Source organism: Coturnix japonica, chromosome 19, assembly GCF_001577835.2.
Source record: "Coturnix japonica isolate 7356 chromosome 19, Coturnix japonica 2.1, whole genome shotgun sequence".
NCBI classification, from domain to species: domain Eukaryota; kingdom Metazoa; phylum Chordata; class Aves; order Galliformes; family Phasianidae; genus Coturnix; species Coturnix japonica.
In genome coordinates this window covers 2,193,971-2,221,528 of record NC_029534.1, presented here as the reverse complement: position 1 = coordinate 2,221,528, position 27,558 = coordinate 2,193,971, and the positions used below count along the sequence as shown (strand labels likewise).

General features: G+C 42.7%; 1 protein-coding gene and 1 long non-coding RNA gene across 2 annotated transcripts in view; one reads left to right on the top strand and one right to left on the bottom strand.

Moving 5' to 3' along the window:
- Positions 1 to 202: 202 nt before the first annotated feature.
- LOC116654247 overlaps positions 203 to 27,558 on the bottom strand; it is a 42,567-nt gene continuing 15,211 nt past the window's right edge. The window contains exons 2-3 of the long non-coding RNA XR_004309306.1: positions 8,723 to 8,811; positions 203 to 2,955 (exon numbers count right to left, since the gene is read on the bottom strand). This is a non-coding gene — a long non-coding RNA (uncharacterized LOC116654247). The remainder of the gene's footprint in view (positions 2,956 to 8,722; positions 8,812 to 27,558) is intronic.
- LOC107322727 (protein spinster homolog 3) lies at positions 1,903 to 20,717 on the top strand. Its single transcript, XM_015881055.2, has 11 exons — positions 1,903 to 2,101; positions 3,426 to 3,491; positions 3,916 to 4,052; positions 4,581 to 4,732; positions 5,239 to 5,305; positions 5,614 to 5,804; positions 7,406 to 7,558; positions 9,520 to 9,709; positions 12,892 to 12,957; positions 16,325 to 16,423; positions 18,200 to 20,717. Exons 1-11 carry the CDS (start codon positions 1,903 to 1,905, stop codon positions 18,365 to 18,367), a joined length of 1,488 nt encoding a protein of 495 aa, XP_015736541.1. The 3' UTR covers positions 18,368 to 20,717.

Here is a 27,558-nt window from a genome sequence, read left to right as displayed (position 1 = left end):
GGAATGGCACCTCTCGTGTCATGGCATGACTTTTGGATAAGGTTTCTGGTATTAAGCTGCCTTGAGGAGGATGGTTATGGTAAAGGCATTCTGGATCTGCAGGCAATCCTTATGGATCCTTACACCAGTGCTGCCTCAGCCCGTTGGCAGGATGACCCCGTTTAAGACCTGCATAAACCCAAGTGTCCCAATGACCTCGCTCTAAACTTTGTGCAGGTTTATTCTGTTAAAGTGAGAGTCACAATTGTTATGGGAAGGGTTAAACTCCATAGAAAAAAAGTGTGTTTTTCTAACCTGTATTTCTAAGGAACTGAGTCTGAGACATTTTTTGCTTTGCTGCCTGCAAAGCCTGACCTAATTGACAGGCAGTTTAATAGAGCTGATGGAAAGCAGTCATGGGATCCGCTGCTGCGTCAGTTCTCAATCCTTGGAACGAATACAAGGATGTGAAATACGAGGCAGGTCGGAATTGATTTCCCTCTTCTGAGATGTGACTGCGAGAACACAAACATCCCAGTTCTCATGTGAAGAAAACAAAGGCGTGTGTCTGAAAATGGGCATTTCTTGGTATATTTGAAGTCTGAGCTTCAAACACGGTTCTCACGTTTGATTCTCCTACTGTAGGTCTAACATAAATATTTAAACAATTCATTCATGATTTTAAATGGCAAGTAGGAAACCTTCATTTGCATGGTTTATTGCTGATAAAAATGGAAGTAAAGATGCACAGTGAGTATGGCCACTTTCTGCACTGCTTCTCTGCCTAAGGTGGGCAACCATCACTGGCAATGAGTACATTCGAATCCCTATTTTCTATCTAAGTCACTCCATAAGCTTCAGTATTTCCACATATTTGCTGAATAGCTGTCACAAATGACAGCATCCTGGGTTTGGTGTGAATAAGAGCCTCGAAATGACAAGTTCTCTTCTGTTGCTGGCAGAATATCCCAGTGCCTGCAGTTATGCACAGCAACAGAGTCCCTGTACTCACCAAAACCAAGATCACAGCCTCTGGTGTATAAAAGCAAAGACAGCAATGATCACCTCATGGCTCTATCTACAAATTAATGTTTCACTGTGGAAGAAAGGTCAGAACAGGTTAAACAGCTGTTTAATCCCATCGCTTTGGTCTTTTCCTCACAATCCATGCAGATTTCACTGCCATTCTTTTGCAGTAATTAACAGAATCTCCCACAAGAATCTTCTGTTCCAGGACACAAGATTTGCTCCATCTCTGTGCCCGCAGGATCCCGGCCCGGTGCCGCTACTCGGGCGCCACCCTGCGGCGTCACTGCCCTAATAACACCAACAAAGCAGCGCCATGTGTGCGTTATACAGATACCCGAGGTTCTGTGCTCTGTAGAAGAAAAAGAATTGCAGGAATAGTATTGAGTAAAGGGCAACAAGCGCTTCCTGATGCAGCAAGCTGTCACACCGAATGGTTTTCAGATGCAACTTGAGTCCCTCGTAGGAGTGGGGAAGATACCAGCAGTCTATAGCTAAATCCTTGGAGGTGTTCAAGACCAGGTTGGACGGGGCCCTGTGCAACCTGATCTAGTAAATATGTATGTATGGTGGTCCTGCTAGGCAGGGGGTTGGAACTACATGATCCTTGAGGTCCCTTCCAACCCGGGTCATTCTGTGATTCTGTGAAGCACTTCGGTACTTTTGCTCAGCAAAAGCACAGGACTAAAACTTTGTATTTTTATCATGTTCTCCCTGGAACATTGCACTTCAGTTTTTAGTGGCTGGGCTTTGTCGCCGGAAATGACTGTAGTGGCTGAAGTTCCTCATAGCCTGAGCACAGCACTGCCTTGCAGCTGGGTGTGCTGTGGAAACACTTCATAGCATACAGTGACTTTCATTGTGTTTCAAACACGGTGACTTTTTGCACTGGGAAGTATGCAGAGCACAAGTGCACATGAGAACACTGACTTTCCTCCTCCCGAGGAGCAGAATTGTGGAGCTACTGCAGCATGTGTGAGACGAGATCCACATGTACCAGCATCAAGGAACAGTCCAGCAAAGAGAGATTACCTGATAGTCGCTGTGCTGTGCTATGCAAACCTCATAAATTTCATGGACTGGTTTATTGTACCAGGTAAGGTCTGTTTCCTCTTTCTGAGGAAATTTAAGCTCTCAACAGCTCTATTTATTCCTCAGTTACAAATACTATGTGTTGTAAGGGTCTCCTTTGTGTCTTTTCAGCCTTTCTGGTTTACCTGCTTTAGCTCATACTCGCTGTGAAACTTCAAATCATGTTCTTTAAAGACAAAAGATGCATTAGTTATTCATTGTTAATAGAATGCTGTTAAGTGCTTAAGGTTGTTATTTTGAAGCTATTATAGACAAATATTAGCATGCAGAACAACTGCTCTGGATTTCACAGAGCTTTGCTGAAGAAACATCCCTGCGGTATCCTTGTACACTCACTGCATCTTTGGCTCTGGTCGATGAGATGCCGCATTTCTTCATCTGAAGTTCAGCGATGTCATTTCCCACATGAAAAGCATGAAAGTTCTGTGCAAGTTTCTTTAAGGAAGGCTCAACTTCCTCCTGAGCTGCTGCCATTTGTATCATTTCTGCAATGAAGGCTGTAAGATAATTCCTCAAAGAGAATGGAGACCCGTTTCCCTGAGTATCACCTACCAAACTTACAAGCCTTCAAAAATGCAATTCTTTGACTGTTCATTATTTTATCTGTTTGTTGGCCTAAACATGACCAGCAAAGCATCGCTTCTGTTAAACCACTGGGAAATGCATTTGCTGGTATCTGTCTGTCCCAGTTGCTGCAGTAATCTGGAGGAATAACGTGTTAGTGGTGCTCAGCCTGGATGTCAGTTATTAAACTGTGGTTCCAGCCAGGTGTTGTAATAGCTGTGGTTTGTACTGAATTCTCTACTCGCTCAGAACTGAAGTTCTCGTGATTCAGCATTTCTGTGTGTTGATCATCACCTGCAGGAAAGAGCAGATACAACTAATTACTGCGCTGTAATGATGCAAAACGTAAGGCAGGTTTGTGAGGTCACAGGCTTTAAGTTTCTGTGACTGCCTGGAGCTCTAAATATGTTTGAGAGTCACTGAGAGATACCAACAAAACCTCCTGTGCTGCTGGTGGGGCTGGAGCTTGGTCTGCACCGACTACACTGGAAGCACAGCAGCTATGACTGAAATAGCTGCTAAACTGACTCTTGTAAGACCCATCAGTGGAAGATTACGAATTTAATCTGCAGAGATAAGCAATGTGAACACTTTTTCTTTTATCTACGTTTGTGGTATAGTAATGGTTGTCATGGAAGCTAGCAAGATAAATGTGCTGTGGTTCTTACAAACCATCTTGAAATCGATACTGGAGATGGCAAATGAGTAGAATCACAAAGAGTAACGTGTACTTTGCTGTCACTGATTGTTTGATTCTGTTGCAGGGATCCTGTTAGATATACAGAAATACTTTGAGCTGAGCGACGGGGCTGCAGGCCTTCTGCAAACGGGTAATAACAGCACTTACATTCAATACTGCCTTGTGCCCATGTGGGCTGTGCCTCAAACACAGCCTGATATTTCCTAGTTCCTTCTCATGTGTGGTGTTGCTCACTCCCACTAGTGGGCAAGGGGTCTAAAATATGAAACTGAGAGCTGAAAGACTTTGGTTCAGGGGAGGCCAGAGCTCAGCCTTTCAAAAATCCCACATGTGAACCATAAAGGATGGAAGCATTTCTAAGTAAGAAATACAGAACTTGAGCAGTTCGTGCCTGTTTTATTTTTCATATTGTTCTTATTTTTGAATAAATCTCTATGTGAGTTTATTTCTTCAGACTCAGCCCATTAAAAACTAAACTGAGTTTGTCCGAGAGGTGAGCTGTGCTGGAAGAACAATCTGACCAACGTTGTCTTTGTACCTTCTTGGATTTCTAGTTTTCATCCTGTGTTACATGCTGGCTGCTCCCTTCTTTGGATACCTTGGTGACAGATACAACAGGAAAGTCATCCTTGGAGCTGGTATTTTCTTCTGGTCTGCTGTAACGTTAGGAACTTCATTCATCAGTGAATCAGTATGTTTGTTTTTAGAGGATTGCACTAAATTCAACTTGCAGGATTTGATAAGAGTCCCGCTCTGATCTTGTTTGGTAAAGCTGTCAGTGAGCTTTCACTCCCCAGGCCTGGACTGAGTGGGCTTTGTGCTGGAACGCTTTATGGGGTGGTGGAGTCCAGCTCAGGCAATGCAGCACCTGCACATTGTAATTGCAAGTGATGGAATCTTAATGCTGTCCCCAATTCTAGCTGATTACATCACTGGGGTGCAGCGGATTGGCCAGCAAGCCTGAACACTATTGATCACATCCTGAAATTCTCTGTGGTGTCACTTTAAGAAATCACTACAGTGCAGAAGGCAGAAAGCCCAGCAGTGGGATATGAGCAGAGCAAGTGTGGATACAGGAGCCATAGATAGATGCAAAAGGCAGCTGCATTTCTCCCCTGGTACATCTGACCCATCAAAATACACTTCTATAATAACAACCTCTATTTTTTCCTTTCTTTTCCATGCCTTTTTTTGGACCATACGATGCCTTTTGCTGCAGTATTGCTGGATATTCTTTCTTTCACGAGGACTGGTTGGCATCGGCACAGCCTGTTACTCCACAGTAGCGCCCACCATCATTGCAGATCGCTTTGACGAGGGAAGAAGGACCACAATGTTGTCTGTCTTCTATATCTGCATCCCAGTGGGAAGGTTGGTTTTCTTGCTAACAACCAATCTGCCATTTGAAATTCTGCCTGAGCAGGTCTGCAATTTAATGTACCTTCAACACTGATTAGACAGATTTTGGCATAGATCTGCACTGGTTCTTGCAGAAGGGTTTGTCACTTGCTCAGCATCTTCAAATAGCACCAATTGGGTTTATTTTTAAATTCACTTTGAAGGAAAAATCACTTTTCTCTCAACATTTTGGGAGAAACGAAGCTCTGAAAACAAGTTTTGAATAAAACATTCAATTAATTCTAAACGAAACGTGTGAGTTATTTATTTATTCAATTGAAAACAGAAGTTTGTTAAATATTTGTTTACCTGACAGTCTTGTTGTATCTCTATTAAGAACATCCTAAGGAGGAATGTGTGTTGTTTCTGTTTTGTGTGTCCTGAAAGCTATGACAGAATACTTCCTGTGCTCCCCATAACTGGTGAGACACGTTGATTCAGTCCATTAGCTACTGATTATCCCCTTCTGTTTCTTACAGTGGTCTTGGTTACGTCCTGGCATCCAGCATGGCACATGTCACAGGTGACTGGCACTGGGCCTTCAGGGTGAGTGAATCACTTCTGCTCGTGGGCCTGAGCCATTCACTGTACAATTTTGGCTGTGGTTTGTATTGCTTGTGCTCACTGTGCTGAGGGGAGCGGTGGAGGGGATTCCTGTTCTTTGCCTGGTCACAAAGTTGGTGTTTAAGAGAACTGCTCCTGCTGGGATGATACACAATCTCTGATAAGCAATCTCTGATAAGCAATCTCTGATATGCAGTCTCTGATGTGCAATTCTCTGAGTTTGAGCTGCTGTGGAGTTTTTGCTACAAGAAGAAACAATATCCTTGATCTAACCAGCTTTGTGTCTGCAGGTTACTCCTTGCATGGGAGGTCTGGCACTGGTTCTTCTGATTCTGCTGGTCCCTCACAGGATCCAGAGAAGGACAGAGGCACACAGAGCACTGAGCATCCACGGCTCTATTCGAGTAGCAGCTGAAAAACCCGGTGCACAGGGAGCTGCCAAGACTTCCTGGTGTCAAGATGTCTTATCGCTTGGCAAGAAGTGAGTGAGTTTAGCAACAACTGAAAAATGCCCATCCTAGTATCAGAAATACAGCTTTCAAATCCTGCTCAGCTCCTCTGCACCACGTGCTGTAGGTGAGGTGACTGAAACAGCTCTGAGAAAATCTTTCTCCCACCCTTTTATAGGAATGAAAGAGATTACAAACAGTTTTTGTTTCATTTTGTTTCCCTGTAGCAGGGGGGAAGGAGGCAAAGCAATGTGGGCAAAGTGCTCCTGTTTAAATCCAGTTCTACTTTCTACCAAGTTTCCCTTCTCTCTTACTATGGCGTGCAGGTAGGGCAGGTTGGTACCCTCTGCAGGTGTAACTTTAACTGTAGTTCTTAGTGCCCGAGGAGCTCCGGATCAACGTGTCTCAGGCAGGAGGTTTCCCCGTCCCTTTCCCCCTGCCTGTGAATCTCCTGCAGAGGTCGGGGAGGAAGAGCTGCAGCCGGTGTGAGAACAGCAGATGCCGCTGTGCACCTGTACCAGCGTCCCGATGAAATGCTTTCAGTTAAAGAGATGCTCCCCTTGCTGCTCCGGGACTTGCTTTGGAGCGTTCTCCTTCTGTAGAAACCAGCGTTTTCTAATTGATTAGATTTGCACTCTGTTTGCATCTGGAGCACTGAGTTCATTGGAGGCTGCTTTTGTTGGATGACAGTTTGCAGTCTGAGGTGAACCAAAGTGGAACCTCCCCCAAGTCAGCAGCCAGAGCAATGCCAAGGCTGTTTCTCTGCACAGAAGTTCCTTACAACCTCCAGCAATGTCATACAACCACAATTTCATTTTCCTTTCCTTTCAGAACCGATTCCCAAAGCACGAGGATGCGCTGTCAAAACCTCTGCAGTTCCACAATGCATTACATGCAAGAGCCACTTATCTTTAAGAGATGTAGAATCTGAGTCGTATCTTAAGAAATCCTCTTGTTGGTTGTCACCTCATTCACAGCACTTTTATTTCATCTGAGGATTTCACAGCTCCTCGTCGATTTCAAAGGGGATTTTCTATAAACCTCTACCTTGAAAGAGCTTAGTAAAAAGTTCATTTTCTACTGGAATAGGGCAGAAAGGCAACATGATTTAAACAGTTCTCCTTCTGTCTGATAGCTCTCTATGCACACTGAGGTCAGTTTTTACTTTATCACCTAGAATTAAAGTACTTGAAGCACCACCCCTTAACTGCTGGAGAGAGGCAGAAGTTGCTCTTTTATACTGGCTATACAAACAGCTGAGATCCACCCCGAGGCATTTAAAGTTGCTCTCAGAACCCTTCAGTTTAGCTGCTAAGTCTCTGAATTCTTGCCCACTTTCTAACACTGTAGTTCTGCTATTGAAGGTGCCACAGCAGTTGTGTTAGAACACTTGGCAATAAAATCTACATGAGGCCATGTCTGGTACTTAACATGAAATCTCTTTACTCTGATTAGTATTTTGCTGTCAAAATTTATAGATAAAACACCATCAAAACTCATATCTTCAAATGAATGCAGTGATAATTTTGGCTGAGGTAACTGAGTGCACTGCTTTGTTCTTGCTTGACATCCTGGACACTGTGTGTGGGCCCAGCCATTCATTCAAACAGCTCTCATTTCTTTCATCTTCCAGTTGGAGCTTTGTCTGGTCCTCGCTGGGTCTGACTGCCATGGCCTTCGTCACCGGAGCGCTGGGTCTGTGGGTGCCCATGTTCCTTTACAGGGCTCAGGTTGCCCTGGGTGTTGTGCAGCAGTGCCTGGATAAATCATGCAATTCATCTAACAGGTGAGCAGTGTGAGGCTGGTTAAATACACATGGGGAGCAGTGCATAGTGCTAAATCACAGCTTGTTTCCAAAGGTGGAAGGTAGGATGTGACTGTGAATACTTTGTGAAGGCAAAGAGGTGTGAATGTTAGAAGCAGTAACAGGAACATCTACGGGGAAAGAAGCAGCATTGGAAAGGAGAAAGGGAAATGCAGCTGTCTTTCCATGAATGTAACCACCAGCACTTTATTTAATCACAAATAACAATAAGGAAGTGAGTGAATTAGGAATTGGACTCAAGGTAGAGAGAAAAGAGGAAGCTGAACTGTTTGAATACTTTCAATTGTTAGGCTGATAGTGTTGGCTTATCTTATGCTCTGAATTATTATTCTACAGTAGCATTGCTAGAGCAGACTTGGTTTTTCAGGTAAGTAAAAGGGAGCTCCAATAGTTTAACTTCATGTACTGCATCTTACAGGATGCTTTAAAAATAACCTTGGTGTAAGCTAGTGCCAGAGGCAGCACAGGGAGAGTTTGAGGCTGTTATTCCAGGGGGGTAGAAAGAAAAGTAATACAAACAGCTTTGTCAGCCCCGCAGCTGGGAGGACTGAGCTGTGTGTTCCCAGACCTGCTCAGGGATGCTGTAAGGACCATGTCCCCTCTGGCTGCTCAGCAGCTGTAGGCTTTTATTAAGGATAGAGCTGTGTCGCTTGGACTCTTTGGAAACACAGATTCAAATAGCACACAGCTGACTCAGGTCTTGGTTCTTTCAAGGTAGATAAATAGGCACTGTAAAGGTTTTACTCTGGTCTTTGTGCAGACACCTTCAAACAGATCAGAGAGGTATGTGAGCATTCTTAAGCCCTAAAGGATCCCAGAGGGTGCTTTCCCCAAGAGCAGGATTCTTTGCTTTCCTTCTCCCTGTCAGTTGAACTGTGCTCTGATTTCTTCCAGCTCTAGGTTTATTTCAGCTGCAGTCTCCAGCACATGAATTTTCTAAGCACAGTTCTGTGAATGCTCAGATAAAGTGATGTCACCTTGGAGCTTCCTTCTCATGGACAAATCTGGAAATTACTTATTCTGCCTGTTCACTCTATATTGTCTCTAACAAGCTATGCAGAATCTTGAACAATTGATAGGAGGAGTACAAATGTGCTTAAAATTAGTTATCTAGTATAGCAGTACCTTGTTTCTTGTACATTTTTTGATGCTTTAAACAATCAATGGCACCACCGGTCTCGTTTCAAGAGGCTCACTTTGTCATTGGGGTCCACCTGAGTCAGAGAGAAAAGTCTGTAAGGAAAACCATTGGAAGCTAAACATTGTACTCTATTTGAACGTATATTTGCTGCTCCTGGGGAAGAAATTGTCATTTTCCGATGCAAAAACTGGGTGGCATTTGAAATTCTGCATTCAGAACATTCTACGTGGATATCCCACAGGTCAACTGCTCAGTGTTCTGTGAACAGTTCTGAGTTCTGGTAGCTGTATCCCCTAGTTAGAGAGATGAGTCATCTCAGCCAGAGGGCTCTAATTTAGATGTATATAATTGTACATGATAGGATCTCTTTCCAAGACAGCAGATTGTGATACAGAGTTATTCCATCTGTGTTTTAAGCATGACTGAGTCAATCAGTTCCCAGGCTAACCAAGATGACTCTGTCTCCTCTGGATCACTGGATGTCCAGGACAGGTCATGCTGGGAAGAGTCCTCCTTGAGGCTGGGTGTGTAATAGTAGCTCAGTAAATGGGAAAATACCTGCTCCACGGGACAGAGCATCTGTTGCACAGGCAGAGCTGCAATTTAGGCATGGGACTAAATCCATTTAGAAAGAGTGGGAGGGTCAGACCATGTGGAGTAAAATTCAGGTTGTCAACTAAAGATTCCCTAAAGCTGAAGGTATAAGCTGACAATCTAACACCAAACTTTTTCTACAATACCATTTTCCTGCACTTAAGTGGCTCCTTTGCTTTGTCACCAGCCTAATATTCGGAGGCATCACCATTGGGACGGGAATCCTGGGTGTCATTGCTGGGGCAGAAGCTGCAAGAAGACTTAGGAAAACCAACAGCAGAGCTGATCCTCTGATCTGTGCCACAAGCATGTTTGTTTCTTCTCTGTGCCTCTACACTGCAATCATGGTGGCCCAGAAGAACATCCTTTCCACTTTTGTGAGTGCCAGTCTGTTTGTCAAAGTATTTCTCTCCTTGCAAACAGCATTCTATCTTTGTGCTGTTATCTGGGAGGAAATGGTAAAGCAGGGTGTGGATAGCTGGGTTCTTTAGGTTTCTTGCTGTGGGCAGACCAGTTAGTCACATAAACAGGGACTTTGCTGTTTTATCTTTAGTTTGATGTTGTTGCTTCAGGTGTCCCCACATGTAATGCCAGCAATATGCAGGGGTAACAAATCATACGGAATCCTAAGCACCTTTTTCTTCTAATATTTCTGTCACATGCCTGTTTCACCTCTGCCTTCTCTGGCACCTGCAGTGCCTCTCCATGCTTCCCAAACAGGATCTGACACGAGTCATACTGGTGTGGGAATTGGAGTGGCATTCCAGCTGGTGCGTCTCATCTGAGGCTTCTTGTGAAACATCTTCCAGGACACTGGCAGGAAACTGGCTTTCCAGTTGCTGTCTATCCAGGCACTCTGAGCTTAGCAGACCCATCTCCATCACTTCAGTTCAGAAGCCACTGAGGCAAAAAAACACATGCACCAGCTTGCAATGGGTGTCCTCTACTATGGACAAAGCTGGAATAAAAACTTTGAAAGCACAGGAATTCTTGAGTTAACATGTAAATACGGCAGGACCTCCAGGTCTGTGTTGGAGCAGATGTACTGAAATGTTGTGAGGTTTCTCTCTTTCTGGGCACACAGTTCTCGATTCCAAAAGCTCTTTGAAAAGGCAATGAAAAATGATCTGACTTTGTTATTGCAGAGGAGGCTCTGTCTGCAGCTTTTTCTCTTTCTAAAAGAACAAATATGCCGTCTGCAGTGCAGCGGGTGCTTTGGAAAGTCACATCTGAACCCTGCATCTGAGAACTTTGCACTGTATTTGGTGCTAAGGGAACTTTAACTGAAATGGACTTTGCTTTAATGGTATTGCTGTATGAAGACATAACCTTGCCCTGCAAATCACCTCTGGAGGAGACACTGCAGGCCTTTGTGTCTGTGATACACCTGTGTGGTGTGGGGCTTTTGCAAAAAAACAACCAGTGTATGGTCCAGCCATGTTAACTCTTCTTTTTGTCTAGACATGTGGCTGCTTAAAAGCAGAACGTGTGTTTGATGTTAATTACAATCCAGTTCTCTTCATATTGGCCTCTCATGAATGGCCATCTACAAAGCAAAACCTCCTTAAAATTTGAGAACTCGCTTTGGTTACATCTTTTGAAGACCAACTGCAAGTATTCAGACTGTTAAAAGGTTGTGGGTCCTAGAGGAGGTGACAGCAATAAAGCAGTGCTTCTGGATAGACTTACCAGATTAGAATGGGGCTGTCACAGAACTGATTGCATGGATTTATTGGAAACCTTTTCTGTAAAAGGAACTTGAGACAGTGTGAGGAATACTGAGAGGCTGTAGAACCAGGAGGATCTGCTTTAAATAAAGCATTGCTTTACTGCCATCATAAGCATTCTCCCTCGCCAAGTGCAGTACTTCCAGGACATCACCTGTTTTAGAGATAAAACACCATTCAACTTTCTCATATTCCTCAGTTGCAGTTGTTTTGTAGTTGGATGGATGAGAATGCCATCTATTCAACCATACTGCATTTATTCTGCATGAGAAAGTATAAAATTGATATTGATTTCAGACAGAATAATACATTGAGATAATCTGTGGAATGATTTATTGTTTTCTCTTTTTTTCTTTCTGATGCCCTGAAACTGCAGTTCACTGAAGACATAAAGAGAGAAAGAACAAAGCTGCATCTCAAACATTAACACAATTCCATATGAAATAATTACTCTCTGCAGTATGAGAGCTTAGCCACTGAGTATCACATCCACTTATCACGGATTGCTTTTCATTAATTCCCATTCCTTCAAACGTTGTGTTGAGAACATGTTTCCCTAAGATAAATTTGACACTCTTTCCTCGCACAAGGCATGACACGCTCGTGTTCTTAGGGGCTTGAAGAGATTAAATGACTTGAAGAAAAAGGAAAACATGAAACAACTCTACAAGTACTGAACATATAAAGGAGATGGAGAGTTAAGGGGATTGAGCAATCTCTTATTGGTGTGTGAAGGCAGGCAGGCGTACATTGATGGTATCGAGGAACAGGTGGGAGACTTCAGAACCTTCTAACCATTTAATTTTCATCCTGTGCTACCTGGAGTGTCAGATAGGATTTAAATACATCTCTTTGTTCTTTGTTTCCTCCCTGTTTCCCTCTGACCTCCATATCTCTTGTTAGCTATGTCACAACCAATAGAATTAACGTAAATTCACGTTGTTATCGCTGTACAGCCATAAAACTGCACTCCTTATTTCTGTGCAGCGTGGAACAGTGTGGGATTGCTAACCATGTTACCAAGACATTTCATTTTGTGATTGGCCCAAAGTTTATTTTCCAGGTGCCATCTGACACTGGGGCCTGCGCCACTAAGAGGAGTATACCTTCTAGAAGAGCTTCATCTTCATAGTGTAGCTTTAATGCTTTCTTCCAATATTGATTACACCATAGAGCCTGCTCAGATCCATGACTGGCTCTGGCTGAGAGGGTTAATCTCTTCTAAGACAGACATAAGAACAGCTGGGGACCCTTCCCCTTTTTCCTGATGGCTGGGTTTCCATCTGTGATGAATTATGGAATTCCCATAGGGCACCAAGTCTTGGAGGCTGCCTGACCATAAGAGTCCATTTCTCTTCAGACATTACCTCTCTGAAGGAGCCTTTATCAGTACTTTTACCAGCACAGAGATATTCAATTGGTTTCTTTTGGAAACCTGTGTAAAAGGAGAAGTCTGAGCACTTTATAAACCCTGTGCTGGAGGTTTCCCTTCACAAGATTTGCCTCCCTTGGGCTCAGCAGTTCAGTGCATACAATTTATTAATGAGAGCGCTTCTGTATTTCCTCTTTTGGCTCTTTTGCTGAGTATTAGTCACACAAAGCAACTCATTTACCTTCCCTGGTTCCTTTCTCCATATTTAAGATGAACGTAGTGGTTGTGAGCATAGACAGAGCAGATGTTTAAGTTATATAGAGATGGGTATGTACAGCATCTCATCTAGACAGGCACAGCTGATGAGGCTGCCTTCATCTTCATGCTAAGGAATGTCAGTGGAGTGTGTCTGTGTAGTCACTGTGTGTCTGTATAGTCACTGCTTTCTTCTTTTCTGCAGATTTTTATTGCATTTGGAGAACTGTTTCTATCTGTCAACTGGGCTGTTGTGACAGACATACTGCTGGTAAGTGCTTGTGTGACTGAAACCCAAACCCTTCAAGCAGGATCCTGCCTGAGAGAGAGATTGTTCCTGTAGGTGTAGCACTGGCAAAATGCTGATGCAGTTGGTACAAATAGAAGACAAAGGAGAGAGACTGCTCAAAGCTCTCAGGGCTTGTTAGAGAAGACATGAAGATAAGGGCAAAACACAATAGAAATCTGTGTTTCCCACCCTCAGGCTGATGATGGGAGATCTTGAAGAGAGCCTAAGCAAGGGTCACATCAGCATCTCCTCTTTATGTAATATCTCATTTCAAGAGAATTCAAATCTATTTGCAGATTGCTAAAGCAATTCCACTGTCATAATAAATCTTTCATATAATAAGAACCACAGTGAATGCATTAATGTGTAGCACAGCATGCAGTGATGCACAGTAACATGTCACAAGAATTTAGGACAGCAAGGAAAACTTGCAGCCTATGGTTTGTGAGGAATATGATTGTCCACACGGTTGCCATCATTTCTTGCTGCCACAGGAGCTGAAAATTTGCTGCTGGGGTTTTTGTCACCATGGCCTTATTTGCCCTGATTGGCATTTCTCACAGCTGCCTAAAGGAGCAGTGAAACAGATGAGCAGCAACGAAAGTGTCTTCATCTCAACTTTTGGTGTAAAAGATGTGAAAGTGTGCAGCCAAACACAGAGCATTTCTAGTGACAGAAGGGACAAGCCATGAAGCACTGTGGAACCCTGCTTGGCTGAATGGACCCTGCCTTGATGACACAACCTGCTTATCCTCAAACTTCATAGCATGAAGAATCCTTCACAGCCTGTACAAAATCCATCTGAGCGTCACTGCTGTATCCTCCATCCACATAAACTAAGGAGAGGAGTTCTTGTCTCCCAAGTGACTGACAAACTTCATTTGTTATTTATTTTAGAGCACTTTTGTTTTAGGTTCAAGCAATGCTCTATTGGCTGGCAACCAGTGGGAAGGTGGAGAGCAGAGCTCTGCCATGGTGTGCTTCCCCTCAGCAGGGATGCTGTGTGCAGCCATGGATCTGTTGAACTCTAAATGTTAGTAATTGTTTGGTCAGAAAAAAGAGGTCAGCTGAATCGTGGACGTCTGCGCATCCATTGGCAATCACATTTGGGATTTCTGTTCCATCCTATTACATTGACCGAAGGATGCCATAATTAACAACAGGAGCTTGTTTTTCTGCATTGTTTCCTATGTGATCTGGTAGAATTTCAGATATTGTGGCTGGATTTGCTAATGCATGTTTGTATTTTGCCACGAAAATTACTTTTCCTCCTCCCTATGTGACACTGCCAGGCAATGTAGGTAGGAATTTATTTATCCTGTAACCCGTGGAGCAGAAGACAGGGGAAGATGTTGACTGACTGATAAACACTTTCTTCCTTTGTGGCTCATACGTCCAGATGCATTGCACGTAGCAACCTCTGTACCCCTCGTTCAGCTGTAAACATAACGGCACCTCCTGTATGGCTGCAATCAGAACTGCAGCTGCCTTGCTTGAAGTGCTTGGGCTGACTGGGAGACTGTCACAGCGAGTCCCCTATGAAATACTTGTTTACCATCTGCGAGGTTCTGCTACTTGGCATTTTAGGTTTTTGGCAGCTAAGAGCAAAAAAAAAGCTGCTGGAGCTGGAAGCAAATATTCAGCTTGGGAAGGTTACCAACATGTTCCTGTCTTTGTTTATAAGTGCCCTGGGAGGTACAGAAACGTTTATCAGCCTGTCTCTTCCATCTGCTTTTTTAGCTGACAGCTCTGTCACATACTCTGAAATCCCCAGAGACAGCACGACAGGGTTTGCAAATTGCAGTGTGGGCACCCTGTGTACCCGTCCAGGCATCCAGGCTGGCATCTTCCAGGAGATAACAGAGCACAGGGGGTCACCTGCACTGCTGACATGCTGGGAGCTTCTGGGCAGTTAATCTGGATGGGTTATTCCAAAGTCTATGTATGTGGCTGTGGTCAGTTTCTTCTTTTCCTGGTGAAGCCTGCAGAGTTTTGAGCTTTTTCATAATGTTTCCATTTTGTAGAAGGACGTGAATAATAACACAGTGAGAGCTGGTGTCAGCCTGGTAACTATAGGAAGCTTCTTTCTTTCTTGTCCTTTTGTCTCATTAGAGCTTGGTTCCACACGTCTCAGAGTTGCAGATATGAGGTACTAAGTGCATGCTGTAAGGAACTGGTGCAGGACACACAGAGAGAGAAAGAGCATTTATATTCTGCAGTGCCTGTAACACCCAGAATATGCTCAGGACATAACAATATTTGATTTGCATTTCTCAAACACAGCCTGACATAATCAGCAGAGGAAAGAAAACTGAGTCTTGGGCAGATGATACGATATCCTGATAGAGCCAAGAGCAGAAAATCACCAGGGTAGTTCTGCCATAGCAAAGTCTGCTCCCTAAGCCCAGAGTTCCCTACTATGGTTTCCTTATCTCTCTCACTCACTCTGACAGTGAGACTGAAATATTTTCTTTTGTTCTCACAAGAATAACTGATCTCGCTGTGGACAATGTTGCTTCCTTACACTCCAGTTTTAATTTCCATTAATGCAATTCTTTACATCCACTGTGAAGATAAGGCATTGATGCTCCTGTTGTGATACAGCTACATCTTAGTGATAAGAGGATATTTCTTTAATATTGAGGCCTCTTCACACACATAGAACGATAATAAAACTCTAAGTTTAATTTGAGAGCAGTATCTTTTCTTTTTTCTATCCCCAACTTGTTGTCACGCATGTTGGTGGTTCCTCGAAGGCAGCAATAAAGCTGCAATAACTTCCATACCTTGAGTTTGTCTCTTAGCAAAATACATCACCCCATTAGTGAGCGTCTGAGACACCTTAAGTGATGCTCAGATAAATCTGCTTGAAAAGCCCAAGTAGAAGAAGGGAAGATATTAAGCATTTTGTCTGTGATACGAGCAGGTGGTCGGAAAAAACAAAGACATAAAAGCTTAAAATTGCCTCTGTCTCATTGTGTGAATGCTTTTCCCTTAACCATGTAATAATATAAACATATTACCGAGAGAGACGCAAACAAATTATGTAGAATCATACTGTTTTTCTTCAAGCACAGTTTGTTTCCTTCAGTAGCACAGACATAAAGCCCCTGTTAACCCCAAATGACTATATTTCATTTGAAAATAATAGCTAAAATCTATATGATTCATTGCAGTGTTCTGGACATATGTCACATCTTCTAGCTGCTTAAACCCTGTGCATTCAGAAGCTGGGTCCCCTGCCTGAGCCTTCACACGGTCTGCAGGGTCTCAGCTGACATCCCTCATAGCCATGAGCACCTACTTCATCCTGACAATATCCATTCTTGTGTGTTGTGTTTCATTTCAGTACGTCGTGACACCAAGACGGCAGTCTACAGCTATTGCCCTGCAGATCTTGGTGAGCCACTTGCTGGGAGATGCAGGCAGCCCATACCTTATTGGGATGGTAAGTGAATTTCCTGCTTATCTTTAGGGTAAATCTTTTGGAAGCTGAAAGACAGACACTCAGAAGTAGAGGCACTTCCTGGTCTGAAGCTTAGAAATTGGTTATGCTGTTGGTCCTGAGTAATCCTGGTTGTATTTAAGTACTTTTTGATAAGTTAGTGAGAAGTTTCATATAAATTAACCATAGGATCACAGGATCACTTACACACATCCCTGTGTCACTGATACCACCTGAAATAATACAGAAAAATGGGAGGTTCTTAAAAGCTGGTATATTCCTTGTGCATTCTCCACTATTTGGCTATTTTATTGCTTTATGCCTGGGAGATGAATATGTTTGTATTTATTTCCTACTGTTCTTTGCTAACTTTGAGGCACGGGCAGGGCTGAGGCTTCCTGCTGACTGTGCTGCTGCATCCTGCTAGTAACTGTGAGCAGAATACTTCTTATGCAGCACCTGGCATGAGGTTGCCTTAAATAGCAGCCAATTGAGAAGTGTAAGACAAAAAAGTTTGTCATGGAATGTCCTCGTGTAACCTTGCAGGTCTGCAAAGAACAGAGATGATAGATCCAGGAATAGAACTGTTGTATGAACACGTGGGGTCCCAGGCAGAGAGGACATCACTGTTCTGGAGGGCTTCTGTGTACCAGAGCACCAACACAGCCCATATCTGCTGATTAAACACTGAATCTTCTGTTTTCAGATCTTGCTGTTGTTGGCTGACATACTTCAACTGATGTTTTAGCTTAGAAATTCCCTGGAGTCAGTCAATAGTCTTTTCCTGGTTTTCTTCCCTTTGCACACCAGAGATTTCCTTACTGAGCATCCTTAAATTAAACACATTGGGTTTGTATCTTTGCTGTTTCCCTTGCTGCAGTCCCTAGGTGCCCATTTAGAGCTGATCTTGCTCTTATCTCCTTAAAATGTCATTCGTAATCATATTAAACCCAGCAAAGGTTGAAGAGTCTCATAATAATGTATTTCCAGTCACGTAGCATATTGTAATAACCAAAGATAAATGTGGGAATAAAAAGTGCTGCATTCAACATTCATCTTTTGGTTTGTGCTAAGAAGAGTCTTTAAGTTCCTGGGGTAAATATTGAACCTTGTAGGTTTCTTGAAAGTGGCTTTTCTGTCTACAGAAACAAAATTAATTAGATTTTTCACAAACTCATCCTCAACCCAGTGAAATAAAGCAGCTGCCGGGCATCTTCTTCCCAGTTCCTCACAGTATCACTCCATGACTCCTTAAATGCCTTTTGGCTCCAAACCAAATTCCTCTCCTGTCTCCAAAATCAATTCCTAGCTCTTCCCTTTTTAATGGCCGCTGCTTCTCATGGCTGTATCGGTGCCAACTCTGTTTCTATTCATTTGCTGCTGATTAGGAATGGATAAAGTTATCCAATGACATCAAGAAATGATAAAAGTAATTGCCAAACCTCTGTCCTTTGCAGGCTATCTGGAGATGGGCTAGAAAATGCTCAGATGAGTTAATGGTTACCAGACTTTATAAATATTGGTTGCAGTGTTTCTTATTCTTGTGACTCAAGGCACTAACAATACAATAAACCATGAGATACCTCAAGCACATGGAAGTTGAACAGCAGTGCAGTGCAGGTGCACTAGACACTGGGTTTGTCAAAGATAGTAGCAGGCGTTTCATCCTCACCTGCTCAGTTTTATTCTTTTCAAGGACCACAATGCAAAGATTCTGCTTAAACCACGAGAGAAGTGTGGTTTTATCTCAGACTGATGACAGCATTATTCACTCCCCAGATCTCCAATGCTATTCAAGCCAAGAAAGATCAGTCATTGCAGTGGAGTTTCTGCAGCCTGCAGTACAGCTTCATCATCTGTGTTTTTGTTGGTGTTTTTGGAGGAGGTTTTTTCTTCCTGACATCCTTCTACATCGAGGAGGATCGTAAGGAAGCAGAGCAGCTTTGATGTTCCTGTGTATCCTTTACACCTGTACCTGATTTCTTTTCTAATGTATGCAAGCCATGACACTGACTCCTAAAAGTTGAAACACCAATTGATGTACTCTGGTAATGCTACAATAGTTTCTATAAATAAAAAAAAAACAAAATTCCACCAAAGCCTCAGATTAAACAAATCTCACATTTTGAGTGAAACTGACTTCACAGAACACACAGAGACCACAGGAGTGATGTTACAGCCCCCTTCAAATGCTACAGAACACGAGGTAACAGAAGAGCTTTACAGCTACACACAGCTGAAGCCTTCATGGAACCCTGCCCTTAGTGGCCTGAGCAGTGCAGACTGTTCAAGGACTTCTCAGCTTCTTGTGCTGCTCTGGCAGCAAGTGAGTGGAGGTGAATGAGGAGCTGGAAGGGAATGCAGGCAGAGCAGCTGGCCCAGACTGACCACAGAGACTGTGACATCCTGCAGAACAGCAAAACCTGGGGGGAGTTGGGCTTTGGTTGGCTGGTAGTGAGCAAATGCATCGTGCATCACATCCTCATCCCAACATGAGTTCTGCACTTTCACCCCTTTCAGTTTTCTCCCTGATTACACTGTGGGATGATGCGTAAATGGTTGTTTGGTGCTTAACTCCCCCCTGGGTTAAACCACAACAATTTAATATGTTAAATGGTCTATAATCCTCTATAATCCTTTGAGGCTCTTCAGCATATCCTCAAGCTTTGAGTAAGTGTCTCCTCATATGAGTGAATAGTGGTAGCTCTAAAATCACATAAATATAACTGTCCATTTGAAGTCTTATCTCTAAAGTGCATAAGAAATCGGTCCTGAGATCTACGGTCACAGTATTACACTAAGTGCCAAATATGCCATGATTAACATGGCCAGCTTTCATTGAGGCATTGCATTAGCCCAAGAAAAGCAGCAAAGAATGGTACCAGTTTGAGTAGCAGATAGACTTGCAAAGCTAAAAGCAACGCAAAGTAAATCAAACACCAAATAAATACAATGATGACCAGCAGAAGTATGATGACTTTACTGCTGGAAATGAAAGTGCTGTGAATAATTAGCCACCTCTGACCCAGGAGAACACTGACTTCATTTGCAGCACAAAACTGATTGCAAATGGTGTTGGGGAGGAAAATAAAGCTATGAGTTGGTGTTCATTTGTCATGATAGCAGCAATGACTGGCTTCATGGAAGAGCTGCACTAGGTAATATTTCCTCTTGCACTGAACCTAGAATCCTGGAACTACAGAATATACTGAGTTGGAAATGACCAATAAGGATCATGGAGTTCAACTCCCAATGCAACCAGAGCAAGTATATTGGATCTATATGACTTGCATCACATCAGGATATCGTGAACCCCCCAAACTTTTCTCCCTTCACAATTGAAATGCTGCCTTATAATGAATATGTGTTTGTGAGCTTTCAGAGTAGGGGTTGAATGAGACTTTGAATGTCAGGATGCTTCTGTAGCCAACTCTTCCCTTTGGATATTTCTTGCTCACCAGCAGATGGTACTTGTTGGCCTGCACTGTCAGAATTAGGCCCTCACCAAGCTCCTGTGCTCATTACGTGCAGGCTGCTCTCAGAGTGGGTAGGACAGGGAATAGAATAACATATAAAAGAAGCAGACGGCACAGCAGGAAGCAGGCTGAAAGCTCAACATGTACCAGTGTGCTTTGGAGGGCTGCCTGCTGACTATTGAATAGCCAATCTAGGCATAGGAGGGAGGGCCCACTCCCTGCTTCTCCAGAGCATTTATTTAAGTCAAATGCATCTAAAGAATGAAGTTGGATGGAAATACCTCCTGTTTCTTTATGACGTGCTTATCTGAGCCTGCCTCTGCTTTCTCTGCTGCAGAAGCTGCTCTGCCAGAATTGCACCACATTGTTGTAAGCTCACTTTGTCTCACACAAACAAAACCTATGTGTGTTGTGTGCCTCTATCTTGCTTTGTGAATAGGGGAAAGATGCAGCACAGTGCAAGGTGAATCTACTCTCAACTCTGGTGTACTACAGAATTTGCTCTAAGTGTTTAACATTTTACATTGCTAGAAAAATGGGTGCCTGTGCTACAATCACAAAACGAGGCTCCTTTTGTTGTGGGAGAGAGAAGCAACTACCTTGAGAGAGCGAGTCCTTCAGGTACCTGGCAGTGTTCTATCACTGGCAGCAGCTGGCACACGCAGCAGCACAAGAACTGAAGAGGTCATGGGAAATGCTGGGAAGCTTTATTTATCTGGTCAGGCAAGCACCCAAAGCTGGCCTTGCATTTGCCTGCTCAGCAGTACCAGTGTAGAAGCAGCACCAATCAGGGACACCAGATGCCCTTCACTGACATCTAGTTTACTGAATAAAATAATACGCTGAATAGAAATCTGTTTTGCACATATGGTTTTTCTTGCTACTTCATTTCATATAGATTTGTTTCCTAAACTCTTTTCCATTGTTGATGGATTATGGTTTCATCTTCCTCAGGAATTAATTCTAGAGATGGAATTTAGATTGAAATAACCCTGTTACCAGCGCCAGTGCCTGTTCCCTGTCTGCAAAATGAGGCACCACTGAATCAGAAACCCCTACAGCAGCACTGTTCATGTTTCACCAACACAAAGAGGAACCCCTCCTATAATTGGTTCTAAGTTCTGACTGAGCGAGCTTGCAGCACTTAGCTGCTATTTAATCATATGGAAAAACAAAGATCCTGCTCCTTTGCTCTCACTGTCCCACTTCCTTCCCTGCAAAGACCATCCCACAAACTACCCATTGCTGCTTTGAAGGTACTTGCATATTCCCAGCTGCCAGTCCCACGCGTGTCTCAGAAACCTAACAAAAGTGCCTCAAAAACCAGGGATAGGAACATATATTTCACTGGCAAATGCCATCCAGTATTGCATTTAATGGGGGCATTTACCTCTTCTCCTTTCATCTGGAATCAAACTTCTGCTTTACTAGGATGAACTTGCCAACCTCTTGTCCAGAATCTGAGTAATTCTGAGCAGAGGGCACAGACCCTGACAGATGCTTCAGCTGCAATTTCATCTGCTTTGTTTCCCGTGTAAGACAGGCAAAACAGGTTTTTCCTAATGTTTCTAAAGACGAATGGTGTTGGAGTTAAATCCTAGTGGAGCTGCACGTGGATTTTCAAAACGGATCATTTCTTTTTTTTTTCAGTTTCACTTTATTTCACCATTATTCTGGTGAGGATTTGAGCCACAACAATCTGTCGAGGTTCTGCCTTCCCTGTTTCAGCACGGGGCTGCAGACAGGATGTGTCAGACAAGCTCACTTCATGCTAATAGCTGCCATCCATCTCTTTAGCAAAGCGCACCCCTTGTACAGTTTTAAATTAAATCCACCAAAAAAGCCTTTCTCTCCTTTCTCTCCTGAGTATCGAAGTCCCGTCCATCTCTATTTTTACTTCTTGATCCTCATTTTTCATTTACTTGTATCCTGGATGCATTTCCTTCCATTTTGCCTCAGGGAGATTTGATGATTTTGACCTATAAATGGTAAGAGCGATAGAAACTTCATCTTTCATTTCAAAATACATTCTATTACTTCGTTTTGTTCCATTCAGACAGCAAAGCACCTTATACATATGGCCTCATGTGACACTGAGGTAGAAAAGCTTCCTGCTTTTTTGGTTTCCTCAGCTTCAGTTTTCCCCTGATATCACCTTTTTATTATAAGTCTGGTTAAGAACTGAAGCTTTGGTAACTTTTACCTGCCATGAAGGCTTTGGTGAAGGCAGAAAAAGGAGCTGAGGTATCTAAATTTCAGTCTCACCTTGACACATTCACCTTCTGTTTGTGGTTCCCTAATCCAGTAGGCTGGGGTTACACATTACAAAGGCAAAGTAAAACACTTAATTCGGGTCAGTGAGATGATCTTTGATTAAAAGCTGAGAGATTTTTTTCTGTGCATCTAAAAAAACTTCTGTGCTCATTTACCCCACAGCAAATCTAGTTATGCACATCCTCACCCTGGAATTTCTCTCTCTCTCATCCCTCAAATTTGTAATTCCACTATTGAAATAATAAAGAAATCCCTTATTTGCTCATTTCTGGATCCACAGGACCTAAAGGATTTAATAGGCTTTTGTATCTTGCTGGTACATGGAGCTGATCTTGTTGGGAGGGTGCAATAGATTTTGCAGATGATGCGTCAAGATTCTTTGTCTGCCGGGTCCCATATTCACCATTAAAAGAACCAGCAAATCTCAGCCCTAAAGGCTGTGGCAGCCAAAACAACCTGGCTTCTCTCTGAGTCTTTCCTTACCTTTATTCTGTTATTGTATGGAGAGAGAATTGAAGCTCAAACAGTTTCCCTTTCATTTACTATTGCACAATTTTAGGATGCTATCACCTTTCTGAATATTGCTGCCTTACTGGAGCTTCAGTAGTGAAAATACAGAGCTTGCTGTTTACTAAGATCTTATCAGTGCTGTGTTTTCCACCTCAAAGTAATCTTCCTAATCATTCCCCTGGTGGCTTTTTGCCATCGCTTTGGTGGATTTACTTTTCTCCTGTAATTTCTACACTAATTCAGAGGAGGAAATGTTGCCAAAGAAGTCAGGTTAGCCCTCATATGACCCCTGAAACATTTATTCACAGGTTGATGTGCTGGGAAGGTGCTATCATGCTGAATTAAAGCAAAGTTATTCCCATCCCAGAAATGGATGCTGAGTACTCAGCATTGTTTCCAAAGAGTCTCCATGTCTCCGTGGCGTTGTCTAGACTGAGTCCAAGAGTCAGTGTCTGTGCACATTGCTCTACCTCCACTAATGCATTTTTAGCATCCTTTAATGCACGTTCTTTTAATGCATGTTAAGATGCACGTTTCTTTGTCTATGCTAAACCCAGCAGTCTAGCTTCCACTCAGTGCCTTCCTAAGTCTAGACAACATTATTTGCCCACACTTTGGTGTGCCAGAGGCAATTAGTGAACCTTGAAGGGCTGGCTTACCCTGACTGCTCCTTCAACTCAAAAAGGAGGATTCTAACCCAGATCTCAGTGCAGAAATCTTGATGGAGGCAAAATCCCAGCAAATGTCCTGCAGTAAGAATCAGTGAGAGGAGCAGGGGAGGGGAAAGGGAGCACCTATCATTGGCTTTAACTGCTTAATGGAGGCTCTGATCAGCCTCTTTTCCTCCAGAACAAGTTGGCACAGATAAAAGTACCTTCCTGCTCCAAAAACAATACTTAGGAATGGTCTCCAGGATTAGTCTAGACTATCCTAAAATATATATTTAAAGCCTATTAGCTAAAACGAATTAATTAACACTTACTTAAAGAAAGCAAACCAGGACAGATGATTTGCATTCTGTCTCTGCAGCCTGGGGAGGATGGAGCACTTTCTGGTGGTGGGGCTTTGTCCCTCAGGGCAGCTGGTTGGTGGAGCTCTGCTCCTGTGTTCGAATACCCAGAAGTTCTGGGCTCAGACTGACATCCAGCACCTGAAGTTTGCCCAGATCTTGCAGAAATCAAAGCATTCAGAACCAGAGTGTACACGTAGCTTTTGTTCTGAGCATCAGTTAATAACAGCTTTGCTCATTCCCTACCATTGCAGGTTGTTAGGTCAACTGGTATTTTGCAGCTTTAATGGCTTGTGAGCTTGCTTAATATATCAAAATTGGTGGAACAGACTGTGTTTAAAATTCAAATAATCCATTTTTATATTAAATCTTTGTGGGATTTGAGCAGCGTTCAAATTAGCGCATGGCACATTTGAATACTGACTAATTAGACCTTACAAATCAGCAGGAATTGGGCAGTGGTGAGAACAAAACCTTTTAAAGAAACAGAACAGCAGTTCATTTAGAGGAGGATGACAAAAAGGCCCTTACATTTTCTGCAGTGTTTTCCATACTCAGAGATATTAAAATGCTGATTAAAAATGCAGTAACCTCAAGGATGAACCTTGGCTGTGATCTGCAGAACTGTGGGGTAAAGTCTGGGTGTGAAAACAACAGAATTATAGTCCTGACTGCTAAACCCCATATTTTGGCCATATATAAGGAGTTGCAATGCTTATGTGCCAAATCACTTGAAGATCTGAAGGAGGACAGAATACATAAGCAATAAGAGTAAGGATGCTAAGCTGAGCTGCTGCTGTGTTTCCTACTCTGTAACCCCCTGGGGGTCACAGAGCTGAGGGGGCTGCAGTGGGGCAATAGCTGGCAGCAGTTGTGCTCACATTCTGTATGGCTTTCAAAACGCATCCCATTGACTCCAGCAGTAACTTTCATTGATAATTCCTTGCTCAGGAAGTCAGACTGCAGCAGCTTTCTATATGACAGTGAAGTCAGCTCATTTTGTCCTATTGGCCTAACCAGCAAAGACTGTAAGCAGACCAGTCATTCCCTTCCAGCTGTTTCTCATCTGCTGCGTGTAAATACCCTGCCATTATAAGCAATACTGAGCAAGTGAGGATACCTGCATTATGACTATGATTAACATTAGATTGTTTTTGAGTATTTCCCAGAAGGCCAAACACAATGGATTACCAATCTGAGCTGTTCTCAGAAAGACAGGAATTAAGAGGTCACAGTAAGAATTTTTCTAAATTCAATCATATTACAAACCAGTTTTCTTTTAATGCCTAATTTTATTAGTCTATTTTTCAGAGGCACTTTACTCTGTCAAACTAAAGATGCTCATCTCAGATGTACGTTCATTTATCCTTAATATAAATATTTCAAGAGAAATAACTGTCTCGATTTTGCTTGCTCCCTGGCATAGAAATCCACATTGGAGCAGGGTGTGCATTGAGTTTTGGAGCACAGCCTGGAAAAGAAAAGTCCCTCCTGTATTTAATCTGATGTCCCTGGTGCTACAGGTGAAATATCACTTGATGTGCAAATCAGAATTTTCAGTTTTGCCTTGAGTAAATTCGTCTCAAAAGCTCACATCAATTACAGGCTGGGACTCCAAATGCCTTAATGAAAAAATAATACCTGAAGATTAGGTAAGGCAAAATATTTGGAGCATGAAAAATATGGCTTACCAATTCAAATCATGTAAGAGAAACAGGACAGGTAGCAATCAAGGTCATGAAGACGCAGCAGAGGAATTTCATATATTATGCATGTAAATAGTTTGTAATGGTTCTGTTTGCGGTGGTTTGCATGCAAATTGAAATGTAATAGGAACAGAGAAAATCTGCACACTTACAAAACTTGGGCTTAGAAACTGAGAGACACCGGGTGGGAATGGAGAAGCCTGTGAAGTAAATTAGGAGCAATGCTACACCTCCACCTGCCTTGCACCTCACCTTCACCACCATGTGAAGGGGAGCACTGGGCTGATTTCTGTGTGACCTCTTTGAGCTGGAGCTTGCAGCCTCCTCTGCCCCTTGGAAGATTAACACAAGTAAATCCCCCTGTGCCTCCCCAAAAATTCATATCTTAGTTATTACTCAGCATTTAATGCTTCTTCTCTCTTTTTTAATAACCTAACAAAGAGACGAAATACTGCTACCTTTCCTTTATCCTTGCCACCCTGACCACACACATTCTGTATAGAAGAACCAAATGGTGAGACAATTCTGTAGTATAAATTTGAACTCAGCAGTTCCTTAAAGCACGGCAGATTCATACTTTTTGCCAATTTAAGGCATTTCATTGAACTGTTTAAGGCTGAACACAAATGGAAAAGGCCACCTTTTCCTTCCTTAAAATAGTTCCAGTAGCAAAGACAGAAGATGGATGATCTTAGACATTTGTTTTTCCTTCTTACCCTTTATTTTGCTGCAGATGGGGATCAGCAATGCTGGCTCTTTCACTGGTGCAGATTTGGAAGCTTAGGAGATACCAGTGTTCCGTGTGGGAGAAAAAAAACCAACACGTGCAGACTTCTCCTGTCTATATCGACCATACGGACTCCCAGACTGCAGCAGCTCACTGTCTTGCTCTGCCTTGCAGAAATGCTGCAGTACAGGTATCCTGCCCAGGATAAATGGTTTGCCTCCTAGCTGCTCTCTCCCTTGCAGACATATTGAAGGGAGCTATATCTGAATTTTATTCAAGGATGTGGGTTACAATACAGGAAGGGTAAAGAGCTCTTGAGAGTATTTCACTGAGTTTGTTCAACCATGTAATGCAACCTTCAGTGAACAACACGGTACACACTTCATATCCTTGCTGGTTCTTCTATTTTGTCTGCCACTGTAAAGGCTGGGGAAGCATTCCAACCACTGCATCACTCATTTTGCTGTTTTCAATGCTCTGAGCATTGAGCATGGTGTTATCATGACAGTGCAGGACTGTGATCCACTCATATGAATATGTTTCTGTGTGTGTTCTCAACTTAGAGAGTATGATTTACAAACACACCGTCAACAGAACATAGAAATATTTTGGTAAAGAATTATTTACATATATATATGCATATATATCTGCACAGTATTAATGGCATAAATGCATTCATTTCTAGCCATGTGTAGTGGATCAATACAAATTTGGAATAGAAGCATTATATCCACGTAATATAAAAGTAGACCTACCTGGAATGTACAGTATTTAACAGTAACTCTCTAGGAAAATGAGAGATACCTTCCTGGAGACGTTCCTCTTTGGTTTTCACTTGATCTTATTTCCTTTTACAAGGAGGTTACTCAGGCAACACCTGGGGCTACTTAATTTCCCAGTTTCTTCAATTGCATTGTAAATCCAAGCTATTTTCTTTGAGCTCTTCCATGGTAATGCATTTACTGCTGCTACAATGGTTAACAGAGCCTGGATAAATCCTCTCAATGGCCTTGGAAATGAGCCTCATAGCTCAGACTTGGGCTCCAAAAAGGACTCAGAAGGACTTGGATGGGTAAGAGACATTCTGGCTAATGGTGAGCTTTCATTTAAATCTCTGCTTGAGTTATTACTGATGAATGCTAGGCACCTTTTTTGTTTATATAGCATGGCTTGTGGCTTTCAAATGTTTAGAACCAATAGTGCTAAGAAACAAAACACACCTCCAACTTGTCTAATTAGGGTTAAGAGAGCGTGACAGCTTCAAAACGATTGGCATCAGCAAGGTGCTGCTACAGAAAAACATCGGTAAGATTGACACCATTGGCAACAGTATTTCCTAAGGTAATACGAAATGCTTCTGCTGTCTTGTTTTCCCAGTTTGAAACCTACAGTGGATCCTGAGTCATTCATCTTCCCTTGTATCCTAGTTATGTCTT